General features: G+C 45.6%; 1 protein-coding gene across 6 annotated transcripts in view; it reads right to left on the bottom strand.

Annotated features, from left to right (window-relative positions):
* The window catches only part of fmr1 (FMRP translational regulator 1), an 80,396-nt gene extending 72,152 nt beyond the window's left edge, over nt 1-8,244 (bottom strand). For 2 of the 6 annotated variants that reach the window (XM_038774201.1, XM_038774204.1), the window contains exon 1: nt 8,106-8,244. In XM_038774201.1, coding sequence (XP_038630129.1) covers nt 8,106-8,156 — 51 coding nt within the window. In that variant the 5' untranslated portion in view covers nt 8,157-8,244. Of the gene's footprint in view, nt 1-7,815; nt 7,852-8,105 lie in introns of those variants that run through there. The other 4 variants (XM_038774203.1, XM_038774199.1, XM_038774202.1 and 1 more) reach the window with 4 other exon arrangements.
* Nucleotides 8,245-13,519: the final 5,275 nt, after the last annotated feature.

Genomic DNA, 13,519 nt, shown 5'->3' with positions numbered 1-13,519 from the left:
GGGTGCTCCGGTTTCCTCCCACAGTCCAAAGATGTGCGGGTTAGGTGGATTGGCCATGCTAAATTGCCCCGTAGTGTCCTAATAAAAGTAAGGTTGGGGGGGGGGGGGTTGTTGGGTTACGGGTATAGGGTGGATACGTGGGTTTGAGTAGGGTGATCATGGCTCGGCACAACATTGAGGGCCGAAGGGCCTGTTCTGTGCTGTACTGTTCTATTAATCAATCCTGTGGACCTTTTTTTTAAAATTCTAAACTGCTACCAATTCCCAGGTTTGCTATTTTTTCATAGAATCATCATAGAATTTACAGTGCAGAAGGCCATTCGGCCCATCGAGTCTGCACTGGCCCTTGTCCTTTTTTTTTGGACACTAAAAGGCAATTTAGCGTGGCCAATCCACCTAACCTGCACATCTTAGGACTGTAGGAGGAATCCGGAGCACCCGGAGGAAATCCACGCAGGACCCAAGCCAGGAATCGAACCTGGGACCCTGGAGCTGTGAAGCAACTGTGCTAACCACTGCGCTACCGTGACACCCTTTTCTCCAGCAACTTTATGTGACTCCTCTTTGGATCTAACACTATCCTTAATCTATTCTGTTAGCCATGGTTGGACTGCTTTTCTTGCTGTGTTTTTTGTCCAAAAGGAATTTATATTGCTGCAATGTATAGATTTGTTCCTTAAATATCAGCCATTGCCTATCCATGCCTTTTAATGAAGTTCCCAGATCTATCTTGGCCAACTCATACCACAAACTTTCATAGTTTTCTTTGTTTAAATTTAGTGTCCTAGTTTTGGCCCGGACTTCTTAACTTTCCACCTTAAAGAAGAATTCTTCCATGTTATATTCACTGTTCCCTAAAGGACCCTGCAGCAGATGATTACTAATTCATCCCTTCTCATTGCACATTGCCAAATCGAGGATAGCCTGTTCTCTAGTTGGTTCATCAACTTACTGGTCTAAAAAACCATCGTGCACACTCCCTGGGAATTCATCCGCCACAGTATAATTACACATTTGGTTTGCCAAATCTATATCTAGATTAAAGACTGTGTGCCAAAATTTGGTTCCAACTCCCTCTACAAGTTTGCTGATGACACTACCATAGTGGGTCGAACAATGATGAGCCAGAGTACAGGAGGGAGATAGAGAATCAGTAGCGTGGTCTAACGACAGCAATCTCTCCCTCAATGTCAGCAAAACTAAAGAGGTGGTCATTGACTTCTGAAGCAAAGCATCGAGCACACCCCTGTCTGCATCAATTGTGCCGAGGTAAACGTGGTTGACAGCTTCAAATTCCTAGGTGTGCACATCATCAACAATCTGTCCTGGTCCACCCACGTCAACACTACAACCAAGAAAGCACAACAGCCTATACTTTCCTCAGGAAACCAAGGAAATTCAGCATTGCCACATTGACTCTTACCAACTTTTATAGATGTATCATAGAAAGCATCCTATCTGGCTGCACCCAGCCTGGTATGGCAACTTCTCGGCCCAAGACCGTAAGAAACAACAGAGTCGTGAACACAGCCCAGTCCATCACGCAAACCTCCCTCCCATCCATTGACTCCGTCTACAACTCCTGCTGCCTTGGGAAAGCGGGCAGCATAATCAAAGACCCCTCCCACCCGGCTTATTCACTCTTCCAACTTCTTCCATCAGGCAGGAGATACAAAGCACTAACAGATTCAAAAACAGCTTCTTCCCTGCTGTTATCAGACTCCTAAATGACCCTCTTATGGACTGATCTGATCTCTTCACACATCTTCTCTACTGAGTAGTACTGCACTCCTATCTGCTTCACCCGTTGCCTGTGTCTATGTATTTACATTGTGTATTTATGTATGCCCTTTTTTTTCATGTATGGAATGGTCTGTCTGGACTGTACGCAGAACAATATTTTTCACTGTACCTCGGTACACATGACAATAAACAAATCCAATCCAATCCAAGTCACCCACGATTGCTGTCGCACCCTTGCGACAGTTATCTACTTTGAAAAGGAAATTTTTTTTAAAGACATGATTTTTTTACATTAATAACATTGGCAATGTTATTATTCAGAGGGATTGGTATACCCTGTATATTAATCACCGAAGGTTAGCATTCAGAAAGCTATCCAGAAGGCAAATGCTGTGTTACCCTTTATTACAAAAGGGTCAAGTAAAAGATTAAATAAGTCTACTGTAATTATATAGGGCCTTGGTGAGACTATATCTTAAACACTAGATAAGAGTTTTCGTTTTCTTACTCAAAGGCGGCTAGACTTGTCCTGGAGGGAGTGCACAAAGGTCATGAGACTAATTCCTCGGATGAGAGGATTGTCCGCATAATAATAATAATCACTCATTGTCACAAGTAGGCCTCAATGAAGTTACTGTGTAAAGCCCCTAGTTGCCACATTCCGACGCCTGTTCAGGGGGGGGTGGGTATGGGAATTGAACCCACGCTGCTGGCCTTGTTCTGCATTACAAGCCAGCTGCTTAGCCCACTGTGCTAAATCAGCCCCTAGAAGGGAGACTGAGTGGGCAATTTAGAAGAATAAAGATGATCTAAGTGACATTTCTTGTTAAAATGGATTTGAAAGACAAGATGTTTTTCTAGCTGGAGAGAGGAACAATTTATGAGTGAATAATAAGAATCTTCACTTAGTGGATTGTGAACATCTGGATCTATTATCTCAGAAGGATGTGCATACTTAGGTGTTGAATATATTTAAGACAGAGCTTGATAAGATTTTTGGCTACTATGGGATATTGATAGTGTGGGAAGGTGGTATTGACGTACATCAGACATGATCTTATCGAAGGGCTAGATGGATCAAGTAGCCTCCTCCTATTTCTTACATTATTTCAATTTTCACTTGATTTCTCTGCACAAACCAGAGATTTATTGATATTGAGATTAAATTACAGTGGAGAGAAAGGCAGTACAAGTTCATAAGACAATTCAAAAAGAAGGAATTTTGCTCATCTTGTCAAGAAAGGAGGGAGAGAGAAAACAAGGAACCAGTTAGCCTAACATTAGCTACCAGGAAAATGCTGAGATATATTAACAAAGTCTTAATGATACCAGAGTATTAGATAAAGTCAACATGGTTTTACTAAAGGAAAATTGTGTTTGACAAGTTTATTAAGTGGAGAGAGGGAAACATCAGATTTAGAAAATTTGGATTTTCCTTTTTTTGAAATTTAGATTGCCCAATTTTTTTTTTCCAATTCTCCATCCATGCTAATAATATCTCCAATTCATGAACCCTTGTCTATTAGCCTTTTGTGTGGGACTCTCAAATGCCTTTTGAAAATCCAAATTTACAGGGTGGCACGGTAACGCAGTGGTTAGTACTGCTGCCTCACGGCACCGGGTTCGATCCTGGCCCCGGGTCACTGTCCGTGTGGAGCTTGCACATTCTCCCCATGTATGCGTGGTTCTCACCCCCACAACCCAAAGATGTGCAGGGGAGATGAATTGACAGGGAACTGCATATTAAAGTGAGACTAGCTGTCTCGCTCTTATGTAGATTTGCCAGAAAGTGAGATCGCAATAGATCTTGCGAGGCACAGCGAGCCGGGGAGATCCCGGGAGCGGGGTCTCCCAGCATCCACCAGCCACGGGGAGTTTCTCACCGGTTTAGCCCAAATTTTTAATTATTTTCATCACTGGGGAGCTGAACTCAGATCGTGCAACCATTTTGAAAAGGTACTCCGATCTCTAAGTGAGCTTGTGGGTCCCCCACATCCCCCTATGCATGGGCAATGTTCCCCCATATACATGGGCATTACCCAACATCCCCCAAGTGAGGACACCCTGCTATGGGTCCCCGTGGGCCCCCCTCTTATACCCCACCATGCCCCCTTCCAGGACCCTCACCTGTCACCTCCCCCCAACCTCCCAGAGGCCCCTTCTTACCTGATATTATCTCCCCCTGCCAAAGCCATACTGATTATCCTTGATTAATCCTTGCCTTTCAAGTGGAGATTAATTTTGTCTTTCTGAGTTTTTTTCCAATGCTTTTCCTACCACTGATGTTAGACTCACTGGCCTGTATACACATGTATTTTCCCTACTTCCCTTCTTTAATAATGATACCCCATTTGCGATCCTCCAGTTCTTTGCCACTTCACGTGGCCAGAGGGTTGGGAAATTAGCATCAGAGCCCCTGCAATCTCAATTGCCTCACAACAGCCGAGGATGCACCTCATCCGGGCCTGGGGATTTATCAATTTTTAAGCCGGCTAAAAGCACTAACACCTCCTCCCTCTCAATGCTAATCTGTTCAAGTATATCACAGTCCCTCTCCCTGGTTTCTATGCCTACATTGTCCGTCTCCATTGTGAACACAGCTTAATATATTTATAAAACTCGGAATTTTCCTTTATTTTGCCTGCCAGTATTTTTTCATGCCCACTCTCTGCTTTCCTTTTTTTTTAAGTACCAACCTGCACTTATACTCCTCTAGTTTTAAGCCTCCTAAGTAAGCCATAAGCTCCCTTGTTTTCCTTATCCAATGCTGTATATCCAGGGTCCTTTGGACTTGCTGGTCCCACCCTTTTTATGGAACTATTTCCTTTTTCATGACTTTCACTGCTCCGATGTGGATCTTCTTGCTGCTCCCAGTCTACTTCAGCCTTTGCCCAATTCAGAAAACTTATTTCCGGTCCATCTTTGTCCTTTTCCATATCTACCTTAAATCTTACCAAGTTATGGCCACAATCTCAAAATGCTCCCCCACTGACACCTCTACCAACTGCCTAGCTTCATTTCCTAAAATCATGATCTATGATCTAGACCAGTGATTCTCAAACTATCTGATGTGGTGGACTGGCAGTTTTTTTTTCAATGTGCCAGGGACCGGCAGTCTCCTGTGGTGTTGAATATCACTACTGTCTCTTTCTTTTCTGGAAACACTCCAAGTACCGGCAGACGATGGCTCGTGTACCGGCACCGGTACGCGTACCACACTTTGAGTAGCACTGATCTAAACCACACAGCTCCTCGAGCCTGCTCTCCCATTCAATAAGATCAGGATGGTCTGAATGTAACCGTAGCTCCATATTTCTACCCACCACCGATAGCCTTTCACCCCCTTGTTAATCAAGAATCCATCTATCTCTGCCTTAAAAATATTTAAAGACTCTGCTTCCACTGCTTTTTGAGGAAGACAGTTCCAGAGACTCTTGACCTTCACCCAAGAAAATTTTTTTGTATCTCAGTCTCAAATGAGCGACCCCTTATTTTTTTTAAATAGCGTCCCAGGTTCTAGATTCTCCAACAAGAGGAAACATACTCTCCACATCCATCCTGTCAATACCCCTCAGGATCTTAAAGGTTGTGATCAAGTTGCCTCATATTCTTCTTCACTATTAGATACAAATCTAACTCCTTCAACCTTTCCTCATTACACAACCCATCTATTTGGGGTATTAGTTTAGTAAACCTTTTCTGACCTGCTAACGCATTTACATCTTTCCTTAAATAAAGAAACAAATACTGCACACAATACAATATGGTCTCACCAATGCCCTGTACAATTGAAGGATAAACTCCCTACTTTTACAATCAATTCCCCTCACAATAAACAATAACATTCCATCAGCTTTCCTAATTACTTGCTGTAACCTTGCTCACCTTTTTTAATAATAATCTTTATTAGTGTCAACGAAGTTACTGCGAAAATCTCCTAGTCGCCAGTCATTCATCCACGAGGACACCAGATCTCACTGCAATCTCTCACCATTTAGAAAAGCTTCTGTTTCATTCTTCTTGCCAAAATGGACAATTTCACCTTTTCCTCACATTATACACCATTTGCCAGATTTTTGCCCATTCACTTAACCTATGTCTTGTTGATGTCCTCTTCGGAACTTACTCTCCTACCTATCTATGCGTCGTCGGCAAATTTAACAACCATACCTTCAGCCCTTCCATCCAAGTCATTTATATAAGTTGAGGCCCCAGCACTGATCCCTGTGGCACACCACTCATCACATCCTGCCAACCAGAAAAAGACCCATTTATGCCACTGTTTCCTGTTAGCCAGCCAATCTTCAACCCATGCTAATATGTTACTCTTGTACCATGAACTTTTATTTTCTGCAATAACGTTTGATGCGGTACCTGACCAAATGTTCTCTGGAAATCTAAGTATAGAATATTCCCCGGTTCCCCTTTATCCCGCAGCACATGACCCCTTTGAAGAACACCAATATATCGGTTAAACAGGATTTCGCTTTCACAAAACCATGTTGACTCTGCCTAATTGCCTTGAATTTTTAGAAGTGTCCTGCTATATAACATCTTTAATAATGGCTAACACTTTCCCTATGAAAATGAAAAAAGAATTCTGAATAATCCTGTATTCCGACATTTCTCCATTCAGGTGCAGAATAGATCGCCCAAGCATAACATAACCATTAGCACTATTCCTAACTGTAAAATTTACTTCATTGTTTCTGGCATTAGCAATGTTGATTCCAAATTATAAAAAAGATTCAAAGCATGCAAGCACTTCCACATAATACTTTTAACGGGTTCCTTTTAACAAAGTCATTCATATTCTCAAGATATCTCAAAGCATTTCAAGGATTTACTTTAGAAAATTAGTGACTACTCTTTTGCACAGGTGCCAAGGTATGCACAGCAAGGTCCCACAGACAAATGAGAAGTTAACCTGCCTTAGTTGAGAATTGAATATTGATCAAAGTTCCAGAATCCTAGTTCTGCAAATAATGAAATTGGAAGGTTTACCTCAATTTGACAAGGAAGACAGACCATAGTTTAGTATCTAGTCCAAAACACCTCCAACAAGATTGCACTCTTTGAGGACTACATTGAAGGGTCTGGTTAAACTGTCATCGCATGCGGCCTGGACCCAAGAAGCAAAGCTGTTTTGGTGATCCACTGAACAGCTTTGAACAATTCTCTACACTTGGTATTTCCTACAATGCTTCATTATTTAAATCGTGAATGTGATGTCAAAAACAGAATACATGAAAGTCATTAAACATCAACGCTGCTCCTCTCTCCGCAGATGCCAGCCAACACACCTGAGTATTGAGCATTTTATATCTTATGCCTATATATGAACCCAGCACTCAATGGGCAGCATCATTTAACAATCAAAAGCTGTTTCCCCAACCCCCAACTTCACTACATTGTAAAGTTATAGATGCCGTTTTTTTAAAAATCAGATAAACAATGTGTTAGGAGTTGAATCAGAGACAAATTAACTAATTGTAAATTAATGAACTGTCCCTCGACAGAAAAAGCTGGGGAAAAAATCCAACGCCCGATAAGCAACATATTCACACCGACAGTAGATTAGAGGCGCTCCACATCACTGTGTAGTTAGTACAGGATCACCAATTAATAAAGAAAATACAATAGCCACTGGCATCGACGGTGTGCTTGCTCGAATTAAAACAATTAGAAATGGGTATAATGAGCTGACGGGCTAAAGTAGGAAGCATTTTGACCGCCAGCCACTGAGGGAGAGGTGAACATTTCACTCGAGCTGTGTTATCAGCAGCACGAAAACTGTGGCTTGGGATCGTCCAAAAAAAAAACATGGACTGGTTTTTCATGGGCAGATCCGCCCCCAGGTTCGCCCAATCAAACCGCGAAAGCCCCGAAACAAAAGCGATGCAGGGGAGCAGCACGAAGCGCCGATCTGTGTGGGCGAGCGGTGCCCCAGACACAACACAAGGTGTCAGCGCGGGAGGGGGAGGGTTCCCGATTTCCCCCCCCCCCCGACCCACACCACACCCACACGGCCCAGCCTCAAGCTCCAGGCTCAACACCACAAACAATACACACCAATCTGCAGACTGGCTTCATGGGCCTCCCCTGACCATTGCAGTCAGACAATAACAAGCAGCAGCTCGGCCTACAACCGAGGAGGAGGAGACCCGCCCACCACAAAGCAAATCCCGGGGACACCCGAGGTTTTTTTAACCCCATCAGAGAGCGTAATATATATATATATATACATATTAGAGCTGACTGTAATTCCTGTGTGGAACTTTATATAACCGGTGTGCAAAAAGGTGGGGGTGCGTGTGTTAAATGTGCGGAGAGGGGGGGGGAAGATTGAAAGCCGCCGCTACCTTATAAAAGGCTCCATTAGAGCCGCGCACCTCCACCATTAAATCCTCCATCTTGGCTCGCCGCGATGCACTGTGGGGCGGCGGGCCTGGAGCGGGACCGCGCGTGCCCAGGGAGACGCGCGCGCCCCGGGGAAACACGCGGGCGCGCCTCCCCCGACCGACTGACAAAGCCCAGACGTTGTTGGGTCGAGGACGAGAGGAAATGAGGAGGAGATGGGGGGGGGGGGCATGCGTGGTTTCCCCGTCTGCGACCGTTAAAACTCTCCCCTTTGTTTCTTTATTCCCCCCCCGCCTCCCTGAGAAATGGTTCATCTTCAAAAAAGAATGACGACAACGCATCCCGCTTTGGCGCGTGCGTGGAAAATAATTCCCTCCGAGTGGGGGCGGGGCGGGGCTGGGGAGGGCTGATTGACGTGCGCCGAGGCCAATGGCTCCCTGGCATCCGGCCAATCGGCGCGCGGTTGGAAGGCGGGGCGGTTGAGCGGAGGGCGGTCGCCATGGTTACGGGGCCTATCTCCACACCCCGGTCCTCACTGCGAGCGACTGTTTTACTCCGGCCGGCAGAGTGAGGGAGGCGGCAGGAGCTGGCCACGACTTGTCTGCAATCTCTGCACCCGCTTTGTCCTTGCGGACGCACCCGAGATAACACCGGACCAGGAGCAACATGGGGCAGGAGAGGGTAACGCAGGATGGCGCGGATATCAACACCGGCCTTGCATTCAATTCGAAAAATCCTACACTGGAGGAGGCCATTCTGCCCATCAAATCCACACTGGCTCTTTCAAACTACCCAGTTGGTTCACCCCAATCACTCTTTCCCTTTCAGGTATTTATCCCTTTTGGAAGTTCACCATTACAGTCCCTGGAGCAGAGAAGGAGGCCATTTGGTCCATCGAGTCTGCACCGACTCTTCGAAAGAACACCCCCACTGTTGCTTCACAGCGGCAGGCAGCCGGGTTCACTTGGGTCACTGTCTTTTTTTTAAAAAAAATTTTATTCACCTTTTTCACATTTTCGCCCAAATTTTCACCCAACAATTATCAGTAACGAATGTAATGTCAATCCCCATATCAATAACAACAATCCCATCCTCCCACCAAACCCTAGGCATTGGCCCGCATGTTAACATAAACAAATGACAATAAGGAATCAGGAATCACCCATAGTCAACATTAACACATACAGTCCCGCTCCCCCAACCCTTCCAGCTCCCAACCCCCCCCCCCCCCCCCCCAATGTTCGATGTGATCCAATTCTCGAAAGTGCATAATGAATAACGCCCAGGAATTTTAGAACCCTGCCATCCTTCCCCTCAGTTCAAATTTGACCTTTTCAAGCGTTAAGAATTCCAGCAGGCTCCCCCTGCTACGCCAGGGCACAGGGTGGAGAGGTTGATCTCCACCCTAACAAGATCCGCCTTTGAGCGATCAACGAGGCGAAGGTTACAACAGCTGCCTCCACATCCATTTCCAACCCCGGCTGGTCTGACACCCCAAATATGGCGTCCCGAGGGCCCGGGTCCAGTTTCACATCCACCACTTTAGAGGTTGCCTAAATACCACCTTCCAGTAATCCTCCAGATTTGGACAGGACCAAAACATATGAACGTGGTTTGCGGAGCCTCCCCTACAACGTTCACACACATCTCCTACTCCCTCAAAGAGCCGGCTCATCCTCGCCCTTGTAAGGTGTGCTCTGTACACCACATTCAGCTGTATCAGCCCCACCCTCGCACACGAGGTGGAGGCGTTCACCCTCTGGAGCACCTCACACCAGAACCCCTCCTCCATACCCTCTCCCACCTCTTCCTCCCACTTTGCCTTGATCCCTTCTATCGGTGCCTTCGCCTCCTCCAAAATATCCCTGTAAACTGCCGATACTACCTCCTTCTCCAGTCCCCTTGTCGTCAGCACCTCCAGCAATGTGGAAGCCGACTCTACTGGGAAGTTCTCCTTTCTGGCAAAGTCTCGAGCCTGCATGTATCTAAATATTTCCCCCTGCTCAGCCCATACTTCGCTCCCAGCTCCTTCAATCCTGCAAAACGTCCCCAAAGAAGTAAGTCTTTTAGTGTTCTAATTCCTTTCTCCTCCCATCTCTGAAAATTTCCATCCTACTTCCCTGGCTCAAATCTATGGTTCCCCCGAATCGGCATTTCCCTTGACCCTGCCTCCAACCCGATGCTGTCGAAACTGCCTCCAAATTCTCAACAAAGCTATTACTACCGGACTCCCCGAGTATCTCATCGGGAGCGGCGCTGTCGCTAGCACCTTCAATCCCGATCCCCTACCCAAACTCTCCTCCATTCTGACCCAATGGGAGTCAGCCCCGCTGACCCAGCTCCAAACCGTCTCCACATTTGCTGCCCAGTAATAATACATCAGGTTCGGAAGACCCAAACCCACTGCCTGCCTTCCTCTCTGTAGTAGCACCTTTTTAATTCTGGCATTGGGTCACTGTCTGTGCAGAGTCTGCACATTCTCCTTGTGTCTGCGTGGGTTTCCTCCAGGTGCTTCGATGTCTCCCACAAGTCCCGAAAGACGTGCTCATTAGGGGAATTGGGCATTCTGAATTCTCCCTCTCTGTACCCGAACAGATGCCAGAGTGTTTTGAGTGGGGAATTTTCACAGTAACTTCATTGTAGTGTTAAGGTAAGCCTACTTAATAATAATAATCTTTATTCTCACAAGCGGGCTTACATTACATTAACACTGCAATGAATTTACTGTGAAATACCCGAGTCGCCACATTCCGGTGCCTGCTCGGGTACACAGAGGGAGAACTCGGATGTCCAATTCACCTAACAGCACGTCTTTCGGGACTTGCGGGAGGAAAGCGGAGCACCCAGAGGAAACGCACGCAGACACAGGGAGAACGTGCAGACTCTGCACAGACAGTGACCCAAGCCAGGAATCGAACCTGGGACCCTGGCGCTGTGAAGCAACAATGCTAATCACTGCTACCGTGTGCCTCCCAAAAAAAAAATTATTGTGATACTAATAAAGGTTATTATTAACCACTGTGCTGCCCCAGTGCCTTTCCATCGCCTTTTCAGGCAATATATTCCAGATCTTAAGAAAACAAAGTCCTCATCATTCTTTAGCCAATCGCCTTAACTTTGTGCTCTCTGGTTACAGACGCTTCCACCGCTGGAAGCATTTTCTCCTTTATGAGTCCATCAAAACCTTTCATGATTGTAAACGCCTTTTTAAAATCGCTTATCATAAACACAGAATACTGCCAATGCTGAAAATTTGAAATAAAAATAAAATGCTTGGAATACTCGGGTCAGGCAGCATCTATGGAGAAAAAGAAAGTTAAAATTTCAAGTCGCGTAACTGAACTTGTTCTCTCATTGAATAATTTCTCACTTCATCCAAATAAAGTGGTGTTGCTGTGGGATCCACATTGGGTTGTAGTTATGCCTGAATTTTTATGGGGGAAGGTGACCAGTGTTTCAAAAGTCAAAACTGGGTTTTGTTACCAACCCACTTGGGTAGACCTGATCAATCTCCAGGAGACTGCTGTGTGCAACCTTGGAGAAAAATCATTGGGACATAGAAAAAAAGAATTTACTTTTCTTTGGACACTTCTGTTCAGCAGATATTAAAGTATTGACAATGATGGGAAACAGTGACTGGCTGACAGTAAAGCTTCAACCAACTGGGTAATGAGTCATTTTGCTTTCTAATTGATGTCGAAAGGCAGTGCATCACAAGGATGGAGGCGTTGACTGACTAATGGCTGGAGTGTGAGGCAAGGCAAGTTAGGCAATAAAACCTCCAGGAATATATTTAATCATTGTTGGCAATTGTAAAACTAGCATGTCCCACACCCTCAGTGCAGTCCCAGCACACAGGGATTGACTGATATAGGCTTGGGAGGTGGGTGTGGGGGGACATCTTGAGCAATTACATCCATCAGTACAAAAGCACTGGGTAGGACTGGTGGACTAAAAGCCTATAGTAGACCGGGATCAGCTGACTGTTTGGAATTGGAGGATGGGAGAGAGGACCGCCCTCTTTGTGTGGTGATGCTGCCTTTCTCCACTTCTCCCTGCCTCTGACTGAGTCTGGGGCCTCTCCAGCCCCACAGCTGCAGCAACACCGACTGGGGAAAATTTTACTAATTTATTTTTGACAATACCTCTGGACGACCACCATGAACGAGGGTTGTGGCAGGAATCCCCACCTCAGAACAGGCATCAGCGAATTATCTGCACCATGGCAATGCCATAGAGCATGAATATTCAGGAGCCTGGGTGCGCATTCTGCCCCACCCCAATACTTGCGAAACACATATGAAGTAACTATTGCCAGCAATGCAGCAAGGTGATATTCATGGTCTGAAGTACCCCACAAACTATGCCTTATCGCCTCTGAATCAGCATTTCAAAAATGCCGTAGGTTCTGCACTGACGCTGGAGACTGGACGTATTCCGGATACCTAAACTGGCACAAAGTCTCAAAATTCTTTGCCCTGAACGCGCGTAAATAAACATCAAGATGATGAGGATATTTTTGTCTGATAATCAGGAGGCCAGGGTTATAGGGCTGTCGTAGGGAATGTGGAATGCGAAACAAACTGATCAGGCGTGACTTTATCGAATGGTGGAGCAGGCTTGAGGGGCGGAATGAAGTTACTGTGAAAAGCCCCGAGTCGCCACACTGCGGCGCCTGCTCGGGTTCATAGGGAGAATTCAGAATATCCAATGCCTTTCGGGACGTGTGGGAGGAAACCTGAGAACCCGGAGGAAACCCACGGAGACACAGGGAGAATGTGCAGACTCCACACAGATAGGGACCCAAGTCGGGGATTGAACCTGGGACCCTGGAACTGTGAAGCTACCATCTCGGTACTTGAATCACAAAACTAGTATGCAGGTATAACAAGTGATTAGGAAGGTAATGGAATCTTGGTTTATTAAATAAAATATAGAAGTACAGAACTTTTAGTACAGCTGTACAGGGGCTTGGTGAGACTACATCTGGACCAGTGTGGGGTTTTGGTCTCCTTATTTAAAAAATGATGTAATTACCTTTGAAGCAGTACAGAGCAGGTTCAGTCAACTCTTTCCTGGAATGAAGGGGTTGTCTTATGAAGAAAGATTGAACAGATTAGTCCTACTTCCATTGGAGTTCATAAGAACGGGTTGTGATTTTATTGAAACATGTCAGATCCTGAGGTGACCTGATTGGGTGGATACCGTGAAGATGTTTCCTCTTTTGGGGGAAGCTAAAACTAGGGGGCATAGTTTAAAAATGAGAGTTCTTTGTTGTGACAGTGATGAGGAGAAACATTTTTTCCCAAAGGGCTGTTGGTGTGTGGAATTCTCTTCCTCAGAAAATAGTGAGGAATGGGCCTTTGAATTTATTCAATGCAGAGTTAGACTTTTGTTTGGCAAGGGAGTCAAAGGT

This window comes from Scyliorhinus canicula, chromosome 17 (genome assembly GCF_902713615.1).
Source record: "Scyliorhinus canicula chromosome 17, sScyCan1.1, whole genome shotgun sequence".
NCBI lineage: Eukaryota > Metazoa > Chordata > Chondrichthyes > Carcharhiniformes > Scyliorhinidae > Scyliorhinus > Scyliorhinus canicula.
Note: the sequence above shows the minus strand (reverse complement) of the source record. Positions and strands in the feature narration are given on the sequence as shown.